A 27,295-nucleotide genomic window follows, 5' to 3' on the forward strand; every position below is an offset into this window, starting at 1 on the left:
AATGGCACCTATTGTCACATCCTGTCCAATATTTGATGTGGTCAAAGTTTTAAAATTTTTGTTGCCCAGCCAATGTGGCTAAGTGGTTGAGTGTCATCCTATGACAGGAGATTAGAGTTTGATTCTAGTGAGAACACATACCTGGGTTGTGGGCTCGATGCTCAGTTTGGGGTGTGCAGAAAGCAGCCGATCAATGATTCTCATCATTGATGTTTCTATCTCTTTCTCCCTCTCTCTTCCTTTCCAAAGTCAATAAAAATACATTTTTTTTAAACTTGTCCATTAGATCGCTGCATAATTTTATTGTGGTTTTTAATTTGCAGTTCTCTTGATTCCTAATGAGATTGAACACCTTTCAAATATTTTATTGGCCATTTGGATTTTCTCTTTTGTGGAATGCCTGTTTAAGGCTTTTGCTCATTTTTTCATTGGTTAGCCTTCTTACTGGTTTTTAGGAATTCTTTGTATTTCTTGGATGCTGGTTGTTGGTTGTCTGTGCTGTAAATATCTTATTTCATACTTTGCTTTTTGTTTTTTTTTCTCACTCTATAGTGTCTTGTGGTAAATAAATGTTCTTGATGTTAATATAGTCAAATTTATCATGTTTTGTTCATAGTTTTATGTGTTTATAAAAAAATCCTTACCTACCTGGAAGTTATAAAGTTCTCTCATAGTTATTTTCTAAAAGCTTTTAGTGTTGCATCTCACATTTATAGCTGTAAACTACCTGGAATTAATTTTTGTGTAACATGGCAAGTGGAGATCCCATTTAATTTTCCATATGAATAATCCACTCTTACTAGCACCATTTATTGAAAAGTTCATCTTTTCATTATTGCTCTGCAAGACCATATTTGTCATATATCAAACATCCATATATGTTTGGGTCAGTTTCTGGCTGTTCCACTATCTACACCAGTTATTGTAGCAGTGTTTGTTGTTGTTGTAATTTGTTGTTTATTTGTTTTTATTGAAACCTATCTAATGGAGCAAGTCCTCCCTCTTTGTTCATTTTCGAGAGTATGGCTATATTCTTTGTAATTCTCTATAAATTGGAAAAATCAGCCTGTTGGTTCTACAGTTCTTCCTGCCCCAACCTGAGTATTTTTTTTATCGGGGTTCCATTTATTTTTATAGTAAAATAACTTGAGTGATGAGACATCTTTTTAGCATTGAATCTTTAAATCCTTGGTTGTGTTGTATCTCTGCATTTATTTGTGTCTTCTTTAATATCTCTCTAATTTTCTCAGTGGGGTCTTGCACATTTCTTACTAAATTTATTTCTGGGCACAATTTTTTCATGCTAATTTAAATAGCATTTTAATTTTATTATCTTTTGCTGGTATTTATGAATGATTTTTTGTTATTGTTTATTTTATAGTGAGCAGCCATATTATAATCTATTCCAGTATCTTATCTATAAATTATTTAGGGTTTTTTTTCTGTAAATAATTCATCACAATTTCTTCCTATCCTTAATATTTTGATCTCTGTCTCTCTCACTCTCCCTCCCTTCTCTCTCTCCCCCTCTCTCCTTATTGAAAAAGCTAGGACTTCCAATTCAAAGTCAGATACTAGTGATGACAGAATATATTTTTGTTGCAAGTCCTAATTTTACCCTTGGCTTGATAGAAGGAATTTGCTAGAAGGATTCACAGAACTCTGCATACATTTGTACTTGTGGTTATATTATTACAGTGAAAGGGTACTGAGTAAAATTAGCAAAATGAAAAAGCATGTGGGGTAAAGTCTAGAGTAATTCAAATGCAAGTTTCCAAGAATCCTCTGCCTTTGGAATCACAGTACAGTTAATTCCTTTGGCAGTGAGCTGTGATAACATATGTGAAGTGTTGTCTACTAGGGAACACCATTAGAGACTCACTGTGTAAGGTTTTTATTGGGAACTGATTGCACAAGCACCCTCTGCCAGCTTGTACCAAATCCCAGACTCCTAGAAGGAATGCAAATAATCTACATTGTTTATACAAACAATTTCGGCACAGCGAACCATTTTTATCATTTGGAAAAGTTTTATATCAGTTTAGGGAACCATCTATAATAATAAAATCGTAATAAGCAAATCGACTGAACAGAAGAACTACCATCCAGACAAACTTCCAGACGACTATGCTATGACACACAACGTTAGAACACCCCCTCCCACCTGGCAATCAACAGTTCGTTCTCTGTTTCTATAAGTTTGTTTCTGGGTTTTTTTGTTTGTTTTGTTTTTCAGATTACACACATATTTGAAATCATATGGTATTTGTCTTTCTTGAACGTATTTAACTTAGCAGAATAACCACTAGGTCCACCCATGTTGTCACAAATGGCAAGATTTCATTCTTTTAGGGCTGAGTAATATTTCATTTTATATATGCACCACAGCTTCTTTACCAGTTGTCAATTGATGGACACTTAGATTGATTTCATATCTTGGTTATTATAAATAATGTTTCAGTGAATATAGGGATGTTTTTGTCTTTTCAAGTTAGTGTTTTGGCTTTCTTTGGTTAATACCCAGAAGTTGAATTGCTGGGTCCTTCCTGATCTCTTGTTATATACAGCCTTTGTTTTAAACTCTATTTTGTCTGATAGAACTGTTGTTCCCCCAACTTGTTTTCCTTTGTTTCCATTTGCATGAAATAATACTTTCCATTTCTTTACTTTCAGTTTTTGTGATTTTTTTTTTATCTGAAGTAGGTCTCTGTAGGCAGCATACGTATGGGTCTTTTTTTCTTACCATTTAGCCATCTGTCTTTTGATTGAAGCATGTAACCATTTATATTTAAAGTTAATTATTGATAGGTATATATATTACCATCATCTTATTACTCATTTTTTAAAATCCTTTTTTTCTTAAAGAAGTCACTTTAAAATTTGTTTTGTTCTATGATTTCGGGGAGATGAACTCATTGAGCTTTTTTTTTTTTAACCTGGGAAGCTCTTTTGTTTGTTTGTTTGTTTGTTTGTTTGTTTTTAATAAATCTTTATTGTTCATATTATTGCAGATGTTCCTCATTTTTTTTTCTCCCTCCATTGCTCCCCTCCATCAGGTTCCCACCCAACCCTCTGCCCTTTCCCCACCCCCCATTGTCCTCATCCATAGGTGCACAGTTTGTGTTCAGTCTCTTCCCACACTCCCCACTCCTCTTTTCCCCGAGAATCATCAGTTCACTCCCCTTCATACCTCTGATTCTATTATATTCACCAGTTAATATTGTTCATCAGATTTTTTAATTATCTTGGTTTTTAGATTCACTTGTTGATACTTACGTATTTGTTGTTCATAATTTTTATCTTTATCTTCTTCCTCTTCCTAAATAACCCCCTTCAGCAATTCATATAATTCTGGTTTGGTGGTGATATAATTCTGGTTTAGCTTTTTTTTTTTTTTTTTTTTTTTTTTTTTTTTTTTTTTTTTTTTTTTTTTTTTTTTTTTTTTTTTTTTTTTTTTTTTTTTTTTCCTGAACCTCTTTATCTAGCCTTCGATTCTGAGTGATAGCTTTGCTGGGTAGAGTATTTTTGGCTGTAGGTTCTTGTTATCACCTTGAATATTTCTTGCCATTCCTGTCTGGCCTGCATGATTTCTGTTGAGAAATCAGCTGACAATCGTATGGGTACTCCTTTATAGGTAACTGGTTGTTTCTCTCTTGCTGCTTTTAATATTCTTTCTTTGTCTTTTGCTCTTGGAATTTTAATTATGATGTGTCTTGGTGTGGTCCTCTTTGGATTCCTTTTGTTCGGGGTTCTGTGCGCTTCCTGGACTTGTAGGTCTAATTCTTTCAACAGGTGGGGGAAGTTTTCTGTCATTATTTCTTTCAGTATGTTTTCGGTGTCTTGCTCTCTCTCTTCTGGGACCCCCATAATTCTGATGTTGGTTCGCTTGAAGTTGTCTCAGAGGTTTCTTACATTATCTTCAACTTTCTGGATTCTCTTGTCTTCTTGCTTCTGCAGAGGAGTATCTTCTGGCTCTTTATGTTCCAAATCTTTGACTTGATTCTCGTGATCTTCCATTCTGTTTATAGGACTCTGTATAATATTTTTTATTTCAGACAATGTATTCTTTATTTCTTGTTGATCCCTTATTATTTCTTGTTGATCCTTTATTATTTCTAGTTGATCCCTTTTCATATCCTCATAGGTCTCGTTTATTTTATCAGCCTTTTCTAGGAGATTCTTGAAAAACCTTATAAGCGTGGTTTTGAACTCTATATCCAGTCGCTTTTTGTCCTCCATTTTTTTCATTTGTGATGTTTCTTTGTCTCGGCATTTTCACAGCTTCCCTGAGTTGGTAGCCTTAAAAGTCTCTGTGTTCAGCTTGGATGGGGCAGAGTTTCAGGGTGGAGCCTACAGCCTTGGTTTCTGTCAGCCATGCCCTATGAGGCTCCTGAGTCTCAGTGTTCCTCAGGGTCCTTCTCATTGCAAGCACCTCTGAGAGTAAGGTGCCTTTGAGTTTCGCGTGCTACCAAACAGTCTAGGCTCTCCCTCAATGAGCCCGGAACTGGGGTTCAGTTCAGTTGGAAGTGGGGTTCAAAGCAGTCTGGAGTTTTTGTCTCCTTCCTGCTAGGGCAATCCAGCGGCACAGTCAACAGTCCGTCCTCTGCACGCAATGTGAGCGCCTCCGGGGGCTCTGCCTTTCTCCGCTCCCCAGGGTTTCCGCCTTACAGCCCAGGCTCCCTCTGTGAGCCTGGGTTACCAGGGTCTGGCCTAGAACTGGGGTTCAGTGCAGTCGGACTGTGGCTCAGCACAGACCAGAGCTTTTGTCTCCTTCTCGCTAGGGCAGTCTAGCAGCAGAGTCAATGGTCCGTCCTCTGCGCGCAATGTGCGTGACTCCGGGGCTCTGCCTTTCGCTGCTCCCCTGAGATTCCACCTAACAGCCCAGGCTCCCTCTGTATGAGCCTGGGTCCCCAGGGTCTGGTCTAGAACTGCTGTCGGATGTGAGGTTCAGCACAGTCCGGAACTTTTATCTCCTTCCCGCTAGGGAATTCCAGCCAGGCACTCAGCCTCCCCCTTCTCTCCGGCTCAGTCCTCTCAGTGCGCGACGTGTCTCCGCACCTTAGGCTTTTCGGCTCCTCTGATTTTCCTTCTGGTTTTCTCTTTCCTTCTCATTGTAGAATTTCCAGTCAGTTGACTTTCTTGTAGTTCTGGGTAATGTCCATTTTGTATTTTAGTTGTATTTTATTGAAATTGTGTGAGGCTGCAGTTAGGTGTTACCTATGCTGCCATCTTGGATTCTCCTCTGGGAAGCTCTTTATCTCTTCCCATTTTAAATCATTACCTTGCTGGGTAGAGTAATATTGGTTGTAAATCCTTGCTTTTAATTACTTTTAATATTTTGTGCCAATGTCTTTTGGCCTGTAAAGTTTCTATTAAGAAAATCAGCTGGCAATTTTATGGGAGCTCCCTTTTAGACAACTAATTGCTTTTCTCTTGCTGCCTTTAAGATTTTTTATTTATTTATTTATTTATTTATTTATTTGTCTTTAGCCTTTGGGATTTTAATTATGATATTTCTTGGTGTGGGCTTCTTTGATTTTGTCTTGTTTGGGACTGTCTGCACCTCCTGGACATATATGTCTATTTTCTTTTTCAAGATGGGGAAGTTTTCATCCATTATTTTATCTGATAGATTTTTAATCCCTTGCTCTCTCTTTTCTTTTTTGGTCCATCTATGATGTGAATGTCATTACCCTTGATGGTATCCCAGAGGTCTGTTAAACTATCCTCATTAAAACAAATTTTTTTGTGTACCTATTGAGTGTTTTCCACTACCTTGTTTACCAAATCACTTCATCTAATCAGGTGAGGATTAACAACAGCAACAACAAATCAATAAAAGAGGAAGAACTATATAGGTAACTATACCTATAATGTCTTTCTTTTTTTTTTCTTTTTTTAATCCTTCTCTTGGCTTATAGAGTGTATGGGTAAAAGCACAGGCTCTGGAATTACATAGACCTGGGTTTGAATATAGGCTCTCTCAGAAATAGTTGTATACCCCTAGCCGGTTTGATTCTGTGGATAGAGTGTCGGCTTTTGGACCAAAGGGTCCCGGGTTTGATTCCAATCAAGGGCACATACTATGGTTGCAGGCTCCTCCCCAGCCAGGGCTCTCCCTGGTTAGGCATGTACAAGGAGGTAACCAATGGATGTGTTTCTCTTACATCTGCTATTTCTCTCTGTCTTTCCCTCTCTCTTCCACTCTAAAAAATCAATGGAAAAATTTTCTTGGGTAAGAATTTATAAAATAAGATTTTTTTTTAAGTTGTATAATGTTGATATCTTATGAATTTTCAATGCTAAAATGGGGGTAATGGTAGTACCTGTCTCATAGTATTGTGAGTATAAACAACAGTGTTGCTTAGCACAGTTGGTAAAATATAAGCATTCAATACATCTTAACTATTATATTTTGAACATTATTTTATTAATTTGTGAAATTTAAGGAATTTTAAAAGTAATTTGTCTATATTTGTTGTTGTTAGATGTGCTTTATGAAAAATCGTGCCCGAAGGCAAGGTATTAACTTAAAACTTCTACCCAATGGTTTCACCAAGAGGAAAGAAAATTCAACATTTTTCGATAAGAAGTAAGTTCCTCACGTCTTCCTTAGTCTATCCGGTGTTCTGATTTTATCAGGAACATTTTTTAAGGTTTAGTTTGACACAGAGGTACTAGTAGTGTGGTCTGTGAGCTGTTTATTATTAGTCTATGAAAAGATGACTATAGAAATGGAAAATAAACATTTAGAAACTTAAGATTTCTTTTGAGAGCCAATGAGGGGAAAGAAAAAGACTTGGGAAACTTTTATTCTGCAGTGAATGTGAGTACAGGTAATACAACAGAGTTTAGTTTGCTGCTTTCTGAAAGAGCTAGAGATCAAAAAGGCTCCAGCAGTACAGAGTACTGTAAGAATTTCAGAACATTGTAAGTAGCCCACTAAATTATTGAGTAATGCCTTTCAAAAGTCAAGATTCTGGATTTTAGAGTAAAACAAACAACAATGGAATCCCTTCTTCTTTAGTCTCTTAGTATATGTAAGAACTTGTACAAATTACTTCCTATTTCTAGGCCTCATCTGTAAGATGTGGAGGTTGTACTAAGTAAAATCTAAGATTCCTTCCAATTTTACTACTTCATAAATTGAAAAGACAGATCATCAGATTATTATTTAAACCTTCTACCTTTTCAACATGTTTTATTATAAGAAGGTGATGTTATCCACTTTTTTTTTTTTGTATGTTTCAAGTCATAAATACTTGTAAAGGTGGTTTTCCTTTTTCCTGGTTGGCTTCCAGAAGTAAAGTAATGCCTTCATTTATTAAATGTGAGATGATTCCTTTGTACATTTTGAAACTAAAATATCTGGAAATTGACATAATTTGTTTGAAATTTAAGGTGACTGGTTTGTGCCTTCACAAAAATAAAGGCACACACTTTTTATTTTTCTCCAATTAGCCTTTTTCCCTTTAAAAATATAATATAGACTGCTTTTCTTGTTAATGCAAATCTGCCTCATTATTTTTAAGTTATCTGTTCCAACTATGACTACTGTATAATAATTAAATTATTCCCATATTCATGCACATTTAGCTTATTTCTAGCTTTTAATTGTTACAAATAATGTAATAAATATCATTTAATAGATTATTTTGGGTGCTTATGTGACTTTATCTGTAGAATTAGTTCCTAGAAGACAGAATTAATGGGTGAGACAACATGGGTTTAAACTTTTTCGAGAAACTTATTTTCGAGAAACTTTATTTTCCCTAAAAAAGTACCACTTTTTACCTTCATCAGAAATAGTATCAGAGTACCTATCTTAGTTATACTGCACTTTAATTGAATATTTAAACTTTTTTTGTCTGATCATTAGAGAGGCTGATCTTTTAAATTTTTATTTCTTTTCAGATGTGCCTATTTATATCTCTTCTTGCTCTGTTACATACATTTGAACATTTTCATCAGTTGGTTTATCCTTTAATTTTACCTTCCATTTTTGATACATGTTAAAAATTGTTTAAAAAATCTGTAAAACACAGAGATAATAAAATTGGAGTGGTTAAGAGCACAAACTAGACCAATCTGCCTGAGTTCAAATTTCCTCTCATCAGCCTTTCCTAGCTATGCGGTCTTACTTTGTGCCTCAATCTCCTCATCTATCAAGTGGGGCTAGTAATAAATTAGGGTTAAACCAGTTTTCATTTCTATTGGTAGTACATGAAAATATCTGTTTAAATATCTCACTGAACATCCTGCAGGCATAAAAAAGCTATCTCTTTTTTAAAGCACTTTTGCCACCCTGGCCGGTTTGGCTCAGTGACTGAAGCGTCGGTCCATAGAACCAAGCTTGCTTGTTGGACCCCCAGCCTGGTTGGGGTGTGTGTGGGAAGGCAGCCAATGTGTTTCTCTCTCTCTCCCTCTGTTTTTCTCTCCCTCTCTCCCTTCCTTTTCCTTCCCTCCCACACTCTCTCTTAAAAAAATCAATGAGAAAAATATCCTCAAGTGAGTATTAAAAACAAAAATTTTTTTAACCCATTTTATAAAAGGTTAAAATATTTTGTTTTAATTTTATTTCACTTAATTGCTAGTGAGATATGGAATATTTGCTCACAAGTGTCAGAGTGATATCTAAAAATTTCATTGTAACATTAGACTTTAATGCAGTCTGCTGAGTTAAGATGATCTATCATTTGTAAAGTCATTTTGGGAATCAGTTCAGTGGGGGGAAAATTTTCAATCTATGTAACATAATTTTTCCCTTTGTTAATTGTTAAATGACCTGTTATATTTTTAAATGAAAATGGGTTTTCTACTAACTGAATTTTAAAATGTCTGACTTAAGATGTTGGATGAATAATAAAAAGTATTAACAGGAGTTCCCAGCTTAAAGAATATTTATTACTCGTTAATCATCTTGGTAATCTCTTTAATCTCTATATTATGTTCATTCTTGTTCAGCATTTTCATCAGTGATATAAATCTTGGCACTGTTGATGTTTTGAGCCAGAGAATTTTTTTTAAAAATATATTTTATTGATTTTTGTACAGAGTGGAAGGGAGAGAGATAGAGAGTTCGAAACATCAATGAGAGAGAGTCATCGATCAGCTGCCTCTTGCACACCCCCTACTGGGGATATGCCCGCAACCAAGGTACATGCCCTTGACGGGAATCGAACCCGGGGCTCTTCAGTCCCCAAGCCGATGCTCTATCCATCGAGCCAAACCATCCGGCTTTTTTTTTTTTTTTTTCTTTTTTTTTTTTCTCTTAAACTATCTCCTTTATTCATTCATTTATAGTTGAGTATGAAACAGAAACAGCTGGGCACCCACACACACTCACGCGGCCTGAGAGGGCGCTGGGTCAAGGGCACTTGGCAACTGGGCTGGACCCCAGACCCTCAGGCACTGGAGGGGGACCGCAGCTGGACACCCCCCAAAGCCCTGCCCAGGGTCTGTGGGAGGCGCAGGGGTCTCGTGTGTCAGGGCCTCGTGGGAATGTCACCAGAGAGACGGGACGCCAGCCCCGAGCCCAGCCCCGAGCCACGGGCCGGGCAGAGGCCCTCGAGTTCCGGCCCGCTTGGGGAAGTGCAGGGCCTGGGGCGTGGGGCGGGGCCAAGGCACGGCCCCCTCGGGCCCCCCAGGTGGACCTGAGCTGGAGGCCGAGTGTGGGTGTGGGCATAGGAACCACAGGGGCGGGGGGCGGGCGGTGCCTCAGGGACCCCAACGCAGCGAACCAGAGAATTCTTTATTGTGGGCTATCTTCTGCATTTTGGTATGTTTAGCAGTATCCCTGGCCTCTGCCCTCTAAATGTTGGTAGCAAAAACACACAAACATACACACACATATACATGCTTTGTTGTGACATCAAAAAATGTCTCCAGACATTGCCAGGTGTCCCCTGAGGTGGAGGCAGAGAAGAGGGGCAATATCACCCTTATTTGAGAAGCACTGATTTAGATGACTATAGAAGACATACTTACTGAACTTAAAGCATGGCAAAATCAGCATTATAGAAAATTTTGGTTGCTAAAAGGTAGTATGTAAGTAACAAGATAAATAATGAAAGTCATGTATTTTAAGAGTAGAGGGGGAAAAAGCCCACTTAGAAGTACTTTTTTTGGGATACTGTGTTTTCTCAGCCATTTATATGAAAATGACCAAGGTTATAGATGATGAGAGTGTGACTAGTTGAAAGGAGTGATGAAGCAACGACTAACTTTATTAAAATAATTTTTTTCACCTCTGTTCTCTCCTGTGTTTTGAAGAAAAGCATTTTCAACTTTCAAAAGTGGTTAAGGCTTTGACTCAGATAAACCTCTATTTAAATATTGCCTCTACCATTTGGTGCACATGAGGTGATTTTGTGTAAAATCAAATTTACTGAGAGGATTGAATAAAATAATACTGTAGTACCTGTCCCTTAGTAAATAATATACAGTGCCAATTAAAGGTCTATATTTCCTTACCTGAAATCCTGGGGATATAGTTTACTATATTACTTCCTATATAATAAAAACCTCGGTGGTGTCGTGCCCTCGTGCGATGTCCGCACATGCTGTTCTCATGCACCGTTAGCACAAGATGGCCGCCACAAGATGGTTGGCAGGGGAAGGAAGTTGTGGGCGACCAGGCTAGCAGGGGAGGGCAGTTGGGGGCGAGATCAGGCCAATAGGGGAGGGGCAGTTGGGGGAATATTCACTCCTAGGAGGTCTGTGACAGCATTGCATAATCAGACAATACTGTTTCTGAAGTGACAGCTGAAACTGTTCACATTATAATGGGTAAATAATGACTATAAATGGACTCAGCCAGGTTTTACTGCACAAGGAGTTAAGAAAAAACTTTGAGCTGGGTTAGTGTGGTTCATTGGTGAGTGTTAACCCAGGAACCAGGAGGTTACCAGTTTGATTCCTGGTTAGGGCAGGTGCCCAGATTGTAGGCTCAATCCTGGTGGGGCATGTAGGAGGCAGCCGATCAATGATGTTCCTCTCTCATTGAAGTTTCTATCTCTATTCCTTTCCCTTCCTCTCTCTGTAGAAATCAATTAAAAATGATTTAGGGAGGGAGGGAGGGAGGGATAAAGAGAAAAAAAGAGGGAGAGAAGGAGGGAGGGTAGGAAGAAAAAAAGATAAAGAGAAGAAGGGGAAAAAACCGAGTGAGATTGGGGGATTATGGAATCACTGATTTCAGATTTTGATTCTACTCCAAGATTATTATTATTACTCCCTAGGTATTAACTTGGTCCTTAGTTTGTTTCAGCAGCTTGAACTGTAATATAGTAAAAAACTCATATTTTACTTATTTAAAATAAAATATTCAAATAGTAACTTTTGAGCAATCTGGGTGAAGATTTCTTTGGGTAGCTTTCTATAAAGTTTGAAATTATTTCAAAAGAACAGTGGTTTTAAAAATATTTAAATACCCCTATGTTAAGTGATACTAATGTGTCATTATGACTTATTACCTCTGTAGAACTGTCAACAAATTATGTAGCAGCAAGCACAATAGGTACATTAGGAACATAGTTTCATTCTAACTTGGGTGTTTAGGACCAGTATCACTCTGAATTTCCTAAAGTCACGTGAAAAATTATGTGATGTGAATTTTTAAAAAAAATAAGAACTGTAATTTTCATTTTCTAGTCTAAGTGGGATGTAACACTCATCAGTCTGGGAGGTAAAAAAATGTAGTATTTAATAGCAATGAATTTTAGAAGACTGATGAATTTGTATGAGCATCAGAATGGATAACTTTCACAAACAACAAAAAGTTAAGGGATAATTGAGCCTAGCTTGGTAGCTCAAAATTTACATAAAATTTTAAAAAATATATATGGCAAAAAAGACCATAATAATCTCAAAAGACTACCTGAACAAAAAAAAGGATATCTTTAACATATGTGACAAAAAAACCCTTATGCATTAATAAGAAAAAAGCATATATCCTATCAATATAGGGCTATAACCCCAGAAAGGTGTTTTATTTGTTTGCTTTTAAGATCTTTGTCTTTGAAATTTTGTAGTTTCACTATGATATGTGTCTTCATGTGATTTCCTTTTTATCTTCCTTGGGATTTGTATGGCAGGCAGTTCTGGAAAATCCAAATGAATTGTCTTAATCTCTTATTTATTTGTCTTTGCTACATTCTTGGTGACTTATTCAGCTACATTACCCAAGTTATATTCTCTCCTCATCTGTGTGTAATTGACCTAGTCTTCAGCCCATGTTGTTTGTTTCAGTTGTGTTTCTTATTTCTAGAAGTTCTGTTTCTTTCCCAAATCTATTTGGTCTTTTAGATAGAATCTTATTCCTTTCTCTTGTGTCTCAATGACCCTCAGTAATGGCTACAAGCACCTCTGAGAGAAAGCCGCCCTCGAGTTTCGCCCCCTGCCAGTTTCTCCCCTAATGAATCTGGACTCCCAGAATCTCACCTCAAATTGGAGTTCAGCGCTGTCGAGAGCTTCTATCTTCTTCCCGCTAGAGAAAGCCAGCAGCTCACTCAGCAGTCCTCTTCGTGCGCACTCACACGCATGCCTTTAGAGCTCTTCCTTTCGTGGCCCCCCTGAGTTTCCATGCGCCCCTGTCTGTTTCTGACAGTCTAGACTCCCCCCCGTATGAGTCTGGGTCCACAGGGTCTCGCCCAGAACGGGGATGCAGTGCAGTCGGAGGGAGCTTCCATCTCCCTAGCTCTAGAGAAACTCAGCGGCCCACCCTCTCTGTGCGCACGTCTCCGTACCTCAGTCTTTTGCAGCTCCTCTGAGTCTCCGTGTGCCCCATTCTTTCCTTCTCGTTGTAGAATTTCCACTCTTGAGAGCTAGCTTTCCTGTGGTTCTGGCTGTTGTCTATTTTGTCTTTTAGTTGTAGTTTTAAAATTGTTGTGCAGAGCAGCAGTTTAGGTGTTCACTTATGCCGCCATCTTGGTCTCATGTTTCTATAGATTCTTGATTATGATGGATTGTTTCATTGTGTTGGGTTTTTTTTTTCTAAAATGTAATTATAAACTCAAGTTTAAATAGAAGGTAGTATGCATTTGCTTATGTCAGATACTCTGTGGCACCAACATAGGACCCTCTTTAATTTCTGATTCTGAAGTTTCTTAGACTGTACTATTAGTAATAATCTGAACCTCAAACCCATTTGAGAAAGCTATAATTAGGCATTCTCAATTGAAACTGTTCTCCCTACCCCATTTGCCTTATTTTGTTTCTAGAGTCCAAGCTGAGGTGGACAAGTTTCCTTGTCTCCCTTTGCTAGTGGGCAATGTGTTTTTCTGGTTCACCTTTCACTGAATTAATTCTGTGATCTCAGTCTGAGTCATGCTGATCTACCTCTTTCCCACTAATGACCTTACCTTTGTACTGGGGCCAGTGCTTATTTTAACAATTAAGGCAGCATAGTAGAGAAGGTAATTTGAAAACCCTCCCAATAGCATATAGTAAGAAACCTTGGAGAGAAATAGAACAAACATAGTGAATTCATCATAAAGTAAGAAAAATCTTAGGGCCAAAAGGAAGCAGGAACTGAAAACCATAATGGAATGCTTAGATACACATGGTCTGGAGGCCTTGCCAATCTGGATAATCAAGAAGCTTGTGTTTCAACTGTTACTGGGTAACATGAGGCAAGACCCTGGACCACATAAACTGGAGAGACTCCTAACCACTCCCATGCCAGCCTGATTGATGTCTAATTGCTCCCTGTCAGCCTGTTTGCCCCCAACTTCCCTCCTCTGTTGGCCTGGTCACCCCTAACTGCCCTCCCCTGCAGGGTTGATCGCCTCCAACTGCCCTCCCTTGCAGACCTGGTCCCTCTCCACTGCCCTTTCTTGTAGGCCTGGTGCCTCCCAACTGCTGGCCATCTTGTGTCCACATAGGGGCAGGATCTTTGACCACATGGGGGCAGCCATCTTGTGTGTTGGAGTGATAGTCAATCTGCGATTACTCTTTTATTAGATAGGATAGAGGCCTGGTGCATGGTTGGGGGCCAGCTGATTTGCCCTGAAGGGTGTCCCAGATCAATGTGTGGGTTCCCTTGGGGTGTGGGGTGCCCTGGGCAAGGGGCCTATAGTGGTTTACGGGTCAGCCAAGCCCCCCAGCAACCCAAGCTGAGGCCCTGGTATCTGGAATTTATTTACCTTCTACAATTGAAACTTTGTATTCTGGAGCAGAGCCAAGGCTTCTGCTCACTCCGTGGCTGACACCATTTCTGTTTGGATTTGTTTACCTTCTATAATGAAACTTTATATCCTTGAGTAGAGGCGTAGGCCAGCCAGGCAGGTGGAAAGCTTGGCTTTCTCCGTTGCTGGGGGCAACCCTAGCCTGTTCTTCAGCTCCCTGGCTGCCCCCATTTTTCTTGAGCTTTATCTTCTATAATTGAAACTTTGTATCCTTGAGTGGAGGCGGAGACAGGCCAGGGTGTGTGGAAAGCTTGGCTTCCTCTATTGCCAGGAAAATCCAAGCCTCTCAACTGCTCTCTGTGGCTGCAGCCATCTTGCTTGGGGTTAATTTGCATATTTGCTCTGATTGGCTGGGGGGGCGTAGTGGAGTGATGGTGAATTTGTATATTACTCTTATTAGGTAGGATTGGAAAAAGAATGAAACAGCTGTAAATGTACTAATGTGGATTAACTGCTAGAAATATTAAGTGAAATAAGATAGATGCAGGACCATGTATGTTCATTATATGCTACATTGTGTGAAAATAAAGTTTTTTGTTTTTTTTTTACATATGTGCTTATATTATAAACTGATAACAGTGAATATCTTAAGGGAAGGAAACTGAATAGAGATGGACAAGGATGAGTATTAGGTGCCCTTTTGTATCTTTTTGAATATTTAGACTAGGTGCATATAAAGGATATTTTAAGAATAAGAAAGTGAATTTTAAAAAATAATAATTTAGCCCAGCCGCTGTGGGTCAGTGGTTGAGTGTCGACCTATGAACCAGGAGGTCATGGTTTGATTCCGGATCAAGCACATGTCCAGGTTGCAGGCTCAATTCCAAGAAGGGGGCATGCAGGAGGCAGCCAATCAATGATTTCTATTATCATTGATGTTTCTCTCTCTCCTCTCCCTTTGACTCTGAAATCAATAAAACATATTAAAAATAAATTGAATAAAATAATAATTTAAAGAGACATTGATAACTGTGGGCAGGACCATTATACATTTTGACTGGTAAATATAGTCTTTGATAAGTACTCTGATACTATATGAAATTCCATATGTTTCCCATGGCTGTCCTTCTTTTAATTGTTTTTAGTGTTTTGCTACAGGAAGCCATGGGTATCAAACTTGGAAACTATATGATTGTGCTTGGATAACATGTCTCATTTTTTTTTTTTTTACATAAGTTCCTATATTTCACTGGCTTTTAGGATCTGAAGAGTTAGCAGTGAGGTGGAGAATGTACTTCAACTTTTCAATTGGAAAAAAGAATTGCACTGAGATGCTTCCCCAGTAATATCTTTAGCATAACTCCCAGTTTGGACTCGTGTGGGCTAACCACCCATTCCTCAAAAATGGACCCAACTTTTAACTCAAATCCCCACTTTGTCTCCAACTCCCCTCAGTTCTAGGAGTCCAGTCCTCCTCACCAGTCATTTAACACTGTCAGTTTATAACTGAGATTTTAGCTTCCTTTTAGCCCAGGGATCTTTAGTTTTCTGTGTATGGAACTCTTTTAGATTTACATATTAAGATAGTAAAAATGTGCCTATTATTAATCAAATGTGTGAATTAATATTTGAGCTCCAGTCCTGTTTTAGAAGCTAACCACTAGATGTCTCTCTTGTAAAGAAATAACCTATTATGGATTTTAAAAATTAGTTTTTGTTCTTTGGATAAAATTACAACATTCTAGTTATATTGAGTTTATATACCCATCTACCTCTGCAAGAGGCAGTAGGACTTTTTTTCCTGAACAATTGTTTGGTAATACATAGTGCTTTTTTTTTTTTTTTTTTTTTTTTTTTTTTTTTTTTTTGCATGGTATCTTATAAGTTATATAGTTTTGTACTTTTCTGCAAACTGACTAGAAAAGAGAGCAACAGAAAATGAAATGATGGGTTTAGTAGTTGTGGTCATGAGTGGGAACAGTGGATTTTGCAATGATCTGTGGAAGATTACATAATAGGTGCTTAGTACAAACTTGGTAACTGATTGAAAATGTTTAGCTCTTCTGTTTCTCTGCCATAACAGCTTTGATAGGACTTGATGGAATAATTTCAGAGCGTCTGCAGAGACTTATAAAAACAGCGTGAAAGAATAGAAACCTAATGATTCCCCAATTATGCATTTCCTCACTGAGGCCATGTAGACATATAGGAAGTTCCTATGATGTAGTTTCATAGAGAATGTGCCTTTCCACAACAGCAGTTAACCAGCATTCATGGAAATGGAAAACAAACTTTCTGGATCATCTTGCGATTCCAAACTGGTTCACTTAAGGGAGTCCTTCCCTAGTCAACCAAGCCTGCTCCTTCATGATGTGCCTCTGGAATATGTTCCTTTCTTTACCTTCTATATTTTCCCATGCAAGCCCAGCTTGTCTCTCCCTGGACCATTGAGGAATTCTAAGTACTCTCCCTACCGTCAGCAGCTCTTCACCTCAGTCACTCTTATCCACTGCTGCCAGGTAGGGCGATGGTCATCTGCTCAGAACCCTTTAATGCTTCTACGCCCACAGAAGTCATTAGCACAGAGATACCTCACTGACCATGGACAGAATTGTCAGTAGGTGAAATTTGTCATCTCATCTCCTGGCCTTGGGTTATCTGAAGCTTTCAGGTGTTGTACCCCATTGTCTGGCCTAAAATTAACTACCATTTCTTATCCCTGACCTCACTTGAAATTGCTAACTTTCAGAAAGTTGGAAATATAATGTTTCAAGTATTTCTCATTAAGCAAAATAACATAACTCATCCTTGGTGTATTTTCTTTTTAAAAGAGGAATGATAATATACTAGTTAATTATTGAATGTTAGTTTTGTATTAAACATGACAAAATGTAATCTTTATGTGTAAGGAGTTTTTTTGGCAAGTTAATTCTCTGTACCTGTTGCCGTTTTTGTAAGAGGGGGACAATAATAGTGCCAGTTTTCAATCTAAAATGCTTGTCATAATTTCAAAATGCAGATAAACCTGTACTGATCAAGAGAATTACTAATTCGTTGAGCCCAGGGTAGAGCTTAGACATCCTTATTTTTAAAAAGCACTAGATGAGGATATGCATTTGTGAGGACAGAGGCTATCTGGGAAATCTCTGTATTTTCCTTTTGATTTTGCTGTGACTCTAAAAGTAGTCTAAAAAATTGTCTTTAATTTTTTTTTAAAAAAGTACCAGATGGATTTGCTGTTTACCTCTAGTTGAAAACCACTTATGTGCCAGGAAGTCACTGTCCTTTTTCTCAAGTAGGTCATTCAGTGGAAGACAAGTCAAGTCAGCAAACACACATCGTGTAGCCACTGCTGTGACATAGTAAATCCTCTGAGGAGTACTCCTGGAGTGCTGTGGGTAGGGAACGGGGCTGGGCCTTTTGGGACCTTATATGCCGTGCCAGAGAGTTTAGCTACAGCTATACTCTTATTAGAAAAGTTTCCTGTTCTATGAGGATCCATAATAAATATGGATCTTCATAGTCCCCACCTAATTCCCTAATGGATTCAACTAAATGTACCCAGGCTGGTCACTATTCTTAATCCTAGGATGTCTCCCCTTTGCTATTTCTTAGCCATTTGTGAAAGTAGCTCATCTTCTCCATTATTTCTCCTTTGCCAGAATTCCTGTAGTACATACTTTTTCCACAGCTAATATGAAACAGATGCCAGCATTTAGTGCTGGTATTCAGATTTTGGTATGGATATATCTGCTCTCCCTTCTGCATTCTAGTGTTTCTTAGTAGGGACTCTACTGGCATTTTCAACAGGACAGTTTTTTGTTGTGTGGGATTTTCCCATGCAGTACAGGAAGATTAGCATTTCTGATCCCTGCCCACTAAATGTCTAAAGTATTCCTTAGTGTTGGAACAGTCAAAACTACCCAGCCATTTCTAAATGCCCCCACATCCCAGGTTGGTACCACTTCCAGTTGAGAACTGCTTTGCTTTGTTAACTGCTCAAGTATTTATTAGTTATTTGAAGCAAAATGTTCTTTTTCATTTTTATCATCCCCTACTACATCCATTTTCTTAATATACAGTCTACTAAAGCCAATACCACATACTTAACCTGTTTCCTGTTATTATTATCTAGTGGTGAAACTAATTTTTAAAAAGCAAAATGTAGCCGGGACTGGTTTGGCTCAATGGATAGAGCGTCGACTTGAGGACTGAAGGGTCCCGGGTTCGATTCCGGTCAAGGGCATACCTTGGTTGCGGGCATATCCCCAGTAGGGGGTGTGCAGGAGGCAGCTGATCAATGACGCTCATCGATGTTTCTAACTATCTCTCTCCCTTCCTCTCTGTATAAAATCAATAAAATATATTTTAAAAAAAATAAATAAATAAGCAAAATGTAATATATAACTGGAATTTTTCAAAGTATTTTTATAATGATGTGAGACATAAAATTTTGGTTTTCATTCTCCTCAATTGCAGTAATTTTAATCCATGCTAAATAACTACACAGATCATTTCTATTCAGTCTTCCAAAAAAAGTTATTATGGTCCCAGCTCTAAGAAAATAGATGGATTATTTTATGAGGACTAGTTTTCTTGTGTTTTTTTTAAACTTCATATTTTGGTCTTGAAATACATTAAAAAAGATAAAATGCCTGTGAATAAAGGGTTACCTAGATAATTTTGTATGTTTTTTCTTTTTTTTCTTTTTCTTGAAGGTTTCAAAATTTGGTAGATTTTCTTTCTGCTTTAAATTAAAATATATTGTGGTTAAGTGGTTAGAGTGTTGGCCCCTGCACCGAAGGGTCTTGGGTTCAATTCCTGGTCAAGGGCATATACCTGGTTTTCAGATTTGATCCCCGGCCCCACAGTAGGGAGGTGGGGAGGGGGGTAGGGAGGCAACCAATCAGTGTGTGTGTGTGTCTCTCTATCCCCCTCCTTCCCTCCCACTCTCTCATTCATACATATGATTTTACAGTTTCTACACATTTTTTCTTGAAATTCCTTCATGTGTTATTTGCTGCTTCCAAGTTTTATAATAGTTGGCAATTTACAGATTAGTCTATCTTCTTTTTCTGTTGCTTAGAAATAAAAATGAAATCTAGAAAGAACAACACTTTAATCTCTTGAATCAGAATGCTTTCTGTTGCATAAATTAAATACCTAATTCAGACTGATTGAGCTATAAAAAGTGTGTATTATTGGCTCTTATAATTGAATGTCCAGAAGTAGGATGGACTTCAGGTTTAATACAATAGATATTGCGACTCAAGTATATTATCAGGGACCTAGTTTATTGCTGATTCTCCGTAGTCTCCTCTGGTGTCAGCTGTATCCTTATGGTTATAGGATGCTCGCAGTAACAGTTTGGATTACAGTAAATATCCAAGAGTTCTTCTCTCCCAGCATACTAAACAAGAAACCTAAAATTCTTTTTTATTAGACCACCTAGGCTATCTGCCCAATCCTGAGCCATTTTCTCCAGGAGAATATCCACCAGTAAGTGGATACCCCTGGAGATGGGGGTGGGTCCATTTATCAAAGTATAGTGATGGATTAGGAAGGAGGATGGTGGTATGGGATTGCTAGTATAACTATAACTTTTTAAGAGGATTTTAAAGTATTAAGACAAATTTTTAAAATAAAATATAATTGAAATACTTTTGAATTAATACAGAAAAATACATGGTTTGTTGTTGAATTTTCAAATCTGGTAAGTTCCTAATAGTAGAGTAGATTATACTGTCACTTTTAAGCTGAATAATGACCTTGGAGGAGTGGCTTGCTTCTCTCTAAAACCAAGTACATATAAATAATATTTATTTTCCTTATATAACACATGTATCATCTAAGTGTTTCTCAACCTTTTTTTTTTTTTTTTTTTTCATTATTGCCTCCCAAAGGGCCTTTTTAGATATTTACCCTCTAATTATCCTGCATGGTATTTTGTTACCACAAATATACTGTGTATTTGTTAATGTACAGTGGCCCTTTGGGAGAACACAAACCATTATAATATCTAGGATTATTTTTACCCTCCCAGGAACCAATTTGCTATCCCCGTTGAGAATGCATAACATGTGTGTGTTTTGATATTTGAGGAGGAAGAGAAAAAGCTTGCTATGCATGAATGGTTACTTCAGTTTCATGGGACTCAGTGTTCCTGTTACTTTGTCAGGTTATCCAGAAGGCAACATTAGATAATAACTGACCACAATTACTTCACCAGTAATTGTCAAACTCTAAACATATGCCTTGGAGTACAGTATTATTTTTTTAATTGATTGGGATTACATTCGTTAATAAAATTATATAGGTTTAAATTACATTACAATCAAACCTATATAATTTACAATTCTATAATACATCATCTGTATTGTGTTCACTGACCCAAGTCATGTCTCTTTCCATCACTATTTATTCCCCTTTATCCAATCCTACCTCCCTCATCCATTTCCTATTCTAATAACCATAATATTGTCTATGAGGTTTGAGGATTTCTGTGGTGTTTTTTTCCTTAGTTCCTTCGCTTTTTTCACCCATTCCCTTCAGTATTTTTATTATTGAGAATATTGGGAAATATTGCAGGGACACAATGACATTATTATAGTGGCAGTCATTTTGCCAAATTTAGAATAGTTAGGAGTAATAGTAAATGTTTAAACTTCTGTCTCTGTGGTTCTCAAACAGTGATGATTTTGCCTCCCAGAGGACATTTGCAATATTTGGGAGCATTTTTATGTGTCACAGCTGGGAGAGTGGGTATTGACAGTGTCATCTCATAGGTAGAGACCTGGGATGCTGCTAAACATCATGTGTACTGCCTACCTCCAGAAGAGGAATGATCTGGTCCAAAATGTCAGCCCTGCTGAGGTTGAAAAACCCTGCTCTATTCTAATGATTCTGCTTTTTGGAATCTGTCTTTACAAAAGAATGCAAAATACAGAAAACAATTTCACATATTCCCAAAGATACTGAAGCATTAAACTTAATTTTTTTTTACAAAGTATTTTCTTTTAGAAGATATTATTCATAGTTTGGGATTTTTGTTATGTATATATTTTTTATATATTAATAATATAGCATATAATAATGAAATATGGGAAACAACCTTAATTTTTTGAGATTTAGGAAGAGATTTGATTGGCCATTATCGATTATGTCAATTTTAGGAACACCAAAGAATTGGAAACTAATTTAGAGATAATTAACTTGCTCATTTTAGGAATTCCTATGTAACACTCTTTAACCTCTCTTTGCCCATACCTTCACTTAAATCTTTTACTCTGAATTACTGCCCTCCTCCCCAAAACATGCACACACACACTGGGTTCTGAATTACTGCTCTTAAATGCCTCTTATATTACACCATAGACTAAAAAAATAACATTTAGTTCTGTATACCAGTTGAGGTAAATGATAGCCTGATCCCTGGGGATATTCTTTTATTTTTTCTTAACTATGATTTAATTTGAAAAAACAAGTGGTAATAAATTGGAAGTAGTCATAATGTCTATTAGTAGAGAATGGATAAATAGATTTGACATTCTTCACACAATGGGATACTTTACAAACAGTTAAAATTAATGAACTAATGTATATTTTTCATAAATAGACCTCTAAATCCATTATATAAATGAAAACAAGGCATGGGATATTTAGAGTATGATAACATTAAAATAAATGTTAATGTCACACAAAATATTATACTGTTTACAGATAGATATAGATATAAAACCAAATATGGCAAGAATACACACCCAACCTCCAGATAGTTACCTCTGATGATAAGAAGGAAATTGGATTAAAGAACAGTACAGAGAATCATCAGCCATATCAATAACCTGTAGTCATAATTTAGCAATCCTAATATATAAAGAGCCAGGGTTTGTAACGTCCAAAACAATCGAACGGATGACCAAATTCTAGGCTGTGTGCGCAGCAGGCTCAGCTGGGCAGGGACTGGCAAGCAGGCTGAACTGCTGACCTCTCGTTCCCTCCTGGGTCACATGTGCCGTGGCAAAGCAGCACTGACTACCCCTGCCACGGGTGCTGTGGTGACCCAACACTCACTGCCATTGCCACTGCCACGGGCGCCGCAGCGACTCAGCACTGACGGCTGCTTCCAAGGCTGGTGCAATGGAATTGGTTAGGGGTCCCCACCATCACCCCAAGATCACCCCACAAAGGGAGGGCCAGGCCACTGGCCAGGAGGCTCCGGGATCACACCAAAGAGGGAGGCTCAGACTACCCGGCTGGCAGTGGTGGGCAGGGCCTTCCTTTATGGGGTGATCAGTCACAAGGCCCCTGAACTGCGAGAGGGCGCAGGCCAGGCAGATGGACACCACCCCCCGCCCCCCCCCCGTACATGAATTTCGTGCACTGGGCCTCTAGTCTATATATATAAAAGCCTAAGTGACCATTATGACCAGTCGCCATGATGTGCACTGACCACCCTGCCCCTGTGGTCAGTGTGCTCCCACAGCCAACCTCCCGTGATCCTTCTCCATGGCCGGCCCTGAGTGGGACCGGGCCAGACCGCCCCACTTGGCCCTGATCACAGGCCAGGCCGAGGGACCACACCCATACACTTAATTCGTGCACCAGGTCTCTAGCATAGATATAATTATACAGTAATGACTGACTTCCTTGTAACCACAAGTAGTTAACTACAGCAAACAAAATTATTTCCAAGGTTTGTTCTCTTGTTTTTGGAATGTTGAGTACTTTCTAAAGGTATTTAGGATCTACTGAATGTTAAGGTAAATGGTTCTTGAAATTACTCAAGCAATACTTGTGGTGATTATGATTTATAATTCCATAAGATGACAAGTTCATAATTTCCCCCCTGTAACAACATGGAAAAACAAATATGTTTAGAAAGGAACTCTTATACATTAAGATTAAAATATCAGTTTATTTCTTACAATGAGAGAAATGTGGTAACTTTCAGTGACTTGATGGTGATATTGTTCTATGTCAGTTTCACAAGTAACAAACATTGCAAGGTATTTTCTTTGGGAAGAATTATTTATTTGAAATCAGTAACTGCTGTATCTGCATTCAGAATTTATAGTGTGTGTTTTTTCCTTTGAGATATTAGACATTTGGCCTTTAAATTAGTAAAGGGTGCTATACAACCTCGTTCTATCAAAAATAATATTAAACAAGATTGATTGTTATATGATAAATGGCACTATCGACATAAGCATAATCAAGCATATTTTTTTTCTAGTTAGTGCTAAAATCTGTCCTTTTATTAAAGAAAACTTCCATAAACAGATCTCTGATAAATTATCCTAGTAGAAGGATTTTTACTTGATTTTATAGTCATTTCTTTTGAAAAAGTTTGACTAATCATGGGTGGAGAACCTCCAGCCTGCAGGCTATATAAGGCCCACAGAATCATTTGGTCTGGCCCTGGTAAAGCATTAGGGGTGAGTTAATTAAGTGTTTAACCAATTATAGCAGGCTCATTTTTAAGTTGATAAACTTGTATGGCCTATGAATGATGTTATAAATATCTAAATAGTCCGTGGCAAAAAAAAAAAAAAAAAAGGTTCCCCACCCCTGAACTAAATCATATAAATTTTTGATGGGAGATACTCTACTAACTTGTATTAAACAAAAATTATTTTAGTTTTGGGGGTCATGTGGCTAAAGCATAGATTGTAGAAGATGCTGACCATTGCTTTGGCATGCTGCTGGCCATTAACTGGCAAGTGGGTTGTTAGAAATTTCTTCTAAGCAAGGAAAGAATGTGTAAAACCATCATGTAGTGAAAATACTTAAATTTCTGTGGTGGATTAAAGTTTTGAGCAGCGTTAAATATTTTTTTAAAGGAATGGTATCTAGTGTCACCAAATTTAGATATGTTAAATAGAACATACCGTCATTTTTCTAAAATCAGACATTTACAATAGTTATTACCGTCCATCTTGTATCAAAGTTTAGACTTGAAAGCACAGGAACTCTAGCCTAGAGTGCATTCTGCTTAGCAACCGACTTGTCTGCTGTTTTGCTACTGAATGCACATACTCATGGCTCATAAGTGTATCTGCAGCCAGCTGGTCTCAACCAGACAATACTTCATTCACGTAATTTCCAGACTAGTCAGGCAGAGACATCAGCTCATTGTATTTAGCCATGAGGAAATTTTATTTGTAAACTTTAAGTAGTAGCACACTGATCTCAAATGCCCCTGAATTAGGAGAAATTGCCTTTTAATTTGGGAATGTGAAGTCCTTGGAATTTAGAACTGTTTCACTTCATTTTCCTTAAAAACTCTTGAAAGGATATTGCTTGAAAAACATAGCCTCTAAAAATCCTAGAAAAAAGTAATAACTCTTAGTAGAAAATACACATTAAAAGCTAAGAATACTTTTATAACTATTCTCTGAAAACAGAAATTTAAGAAGTTTGATTTGTGTTTATTTATTGACTATCTTGAGCCTCATATGATTATTTTCTCTCTTAGAAAACAACAGTTTTGTTGGCATGTGAAGCTTCAGTTTCCTCAGAGTCAAGCTGTATACATAGAAAAAAGGTATAGTATCACCATATCTATTAAGAATTTGTTAACTTAAATGTGATGTTAATAAATGTGTGTTAGTGGTAGGAATGGATAACTAAGTTGTGGTGTATTGATACAATGAAATGCAAACATCAGCAGCGATTACTACCGTATTTTTCGGACCATAAGACGCTCCGGACCATAAGACGCACCAGTTTTTAGAGAAGGGAAATGAAGAAAAAAAGATTCTGAAACAAATAGTGTCCTAAAATATTTTATGTGCATTAAAACCCAACATCACAGTCATAAACACATGTAATCAACCCTGTAAAGTAAACAGCAGCATTTAGAACCATTTTAGAGCCGGGCAAGCACACAGAGACCACACAGAGCTGGGCAAGTAAAAAAACTTTTTTTTTAAAGTATATGTGTAGGCTATATTTGGACCATAAGACGCAGGGACTTTTTCCCCCCACTTCTGGGGGAAAAAAAGTGCGTCTTATGGTTCGAAAAATATGGTATATTGTGCGGCAAATACATTATTTTAGAAATGTACATATGTATACTCATAATTGGAAATAAGTTACATAAGTAGTTTTTATCTTTTTTCCATATTAATATTTTCAAGTATCATTTAAAAGTTTTAATGCTTGTATACAATTTGATTCCTTGGGTTATGAAAATTTTAAAAAGTTGCTTTTTAGTTAATATATTTAGCATATATCTAAATATAATAGACTAGAGGCTCAGTGTACAAAGATCCATGCAAGAATAGGCTTTTCTTCCCCTGGCTACTGGCACTGGCTTCCCTCCAACACCTGGGACCCGGACCTTACTCTGGCCGCCGCCTTCGCTGTGGCCCTGCCACCCTCCTGTAGCTCCCTCTGCCCCCTGCATCCCCCTCATAGCAGGCGTCCCGACCAGCCCCAGGTGTTCTGCACCTGCACGCGTGCACTACCCAGAGGCCTGGAGCAGCCAAGGGAGGATGGAACACAAGCATCCCTGCTCAACCGCTGCCATCTTTTTTTTTTTTTTTATTTTTTTTTTTTATTTTATTGATTTTTTACAGAGAGGAAGGGAGAGAGATAGAGAGCTAGAAACATCGATGAGAGAAACATCGACCAGCTGCCTCCTGCACACCCCCCACCGGGGATGTGCCCGCAACCACAGTACATGCCCTTGACCGGAATCGAACCCAGGACCTTCCAGTCCTAAGACCGATGCTCTATCTACTGAGCCAAACCGGTTTCGGCCGCTGCCATCTTTGTTTCGGGGTGACGGTCAATTTGTATATTCCGTCTTTATTAGATAAGATAGTGCCCCTTCTTGTCATTGTCATAGATTTTAGTTGAAAAACTTTATTTGAAGACAGTGAAAAGACAAAGTTTTCAGATAGAGCTACTTATCATAATCCTAACTAATAAAAGAGCAATATGCAAATTAACCATCACTCCTCAAGCCATGCCCACCAGCCAATCAGAGTGAGTATGCAAATTAACCCCAACCAATATGGCTGCAGCCACAGAGAGCAGTTGAGAGGCTTGGGTTTCAATAGAGGAAGCCAAGCTTTCCACACATCCTGGCCAGCCTAGGCCTCCACTCATGGCTACAAAGTTTCAATTATAGAAGATATATAAAACCAAACAGAAATGGTGGCAGCAGAGTGAGCAGGGGATTTGGCTCCTCTCCAAGCTACAAAGTTTCAATTGTAAAAGGTAAATATTGGCTAAATTCCAGATACCAGGGCCTCTCCTTTGGTCGCCAGGGGGCGTGGCTGACCTGCAAACCACCACAGACCCCCTCGCCCAGGCTGTCCGACGCCCCAAGGGAACCCCCACCTTGATCTGGGACACCCTTCAGGGCAAACCAGCTGGCCCCCACCCGTGCACTAGGCCTCTATCCTAAATAATAAAAGATTAGTATGTAGATTAACCATCACTCCAACACACAAGATGGCTGCCCCCGTGTGGACACAAGATGGCAGCAGGGGAGGGCAGTTAAGGGTGGCCAGGCTGGCAGAGGAGGGAAGTTTGAGGCAAACAGTCTGGCAGGGAGCAGTTAGACATCAATCAGGCTGGCATGGGAGTGGTTGGGGGGTGATCAGGCTGACAGGCAGAAGTGGTTAGGGGCAATCAGGAAGGCAGGCAGGCAAGCAGTTGGGAGTCAGCAGTCCTGGATTGTGAGAGGGATGTCCAACTGCCCATTTAGACCCGATCTTGGTGGGATCGGGTCTAAATGGGCAGTTTAACATCCCTCGAAGGGTCCCAGATTGGAGAGGGTGCAGGCTGGGCTGAGGGACACCCCCCATCCTGTGCACAAATTTCCTGCACCGGGCCTCTAGTAGTATATAAGAATGCCAGATGCCTGGTGCACAAAATTTGTGCAAGGGAGGGGGTGTCCCTCAGCCCAACCTGCACACTCTCCAATCCAGGAGCCCTTAGGGGATGTCCGGGACCTCTGGCTTCTAACTGCTCACCCGTCTGCCTGCCCTAACCATTCTGTCTGCCTGCCTGATCCCCTTAACTGCCCTCCCCTGTTGTCTTTTTTTTTTTTTTTTTTTAATCTTATCCCCTTCACACACAATTGTATTTGACTTCCTTATTGGCTTCTCCCTCTCGCTCAATTTTTCTCTCCTTTATGTGATGCTTTTTCCTACTGA

The 27,295-nt window shown here is 38.5% G+C and overlaps 1 protein-coding gene across 4 annotated transcripts in view; it reads left to right on the forward strand.

The window, feature by feature from the left end:
- Window positions 1–27,295, forward strand: part of ZNHIT6 (zinc finger HIT-type containing 6) — a 54,886-nt gene that overhangs the window by 5,691 nt on the left and 21,900 nt on the right. For 3 of the 4 annotated variants that reach the window (XM_045584382.1, XM_036446156.2, XM_045584383.1), the window contains 2 exons: window positions 6,489–6,592; window positions 24,601–24,669. In XM_045584382.1, the coding sequence (XP_045440338.1) occupies window positions 6,489–6,592; window positions 24,601–24,669 (173 nt within the window). Of the gene's footprint in view, window positions 1–6,488; window positions 6,593–7,914; window positions 8,024–24,600; window positions 24,670–27,295 lie in introns of those variants that run through there. The other variant, XM_045584384.1, reaches the window with a different exon arrangement.

Source organism: Pipistrellus kuhlii, unplaced genomic scaffold, assembly GCF_014108245.1.
Source record: "Pipistrellus kuhlii isolate mPipKuh1 unplaced genomic scaffold, mPipKuh1.p scaffold_m20_p_2, whole genome shotgun sequence".
Taxonomy (NCBI): Eukaryota; Metazoa; Chordata; class Mammalia; order Chiroptera; family Vespertilionidae; genus Pipistrellus; species Pipistrellus kuhlii.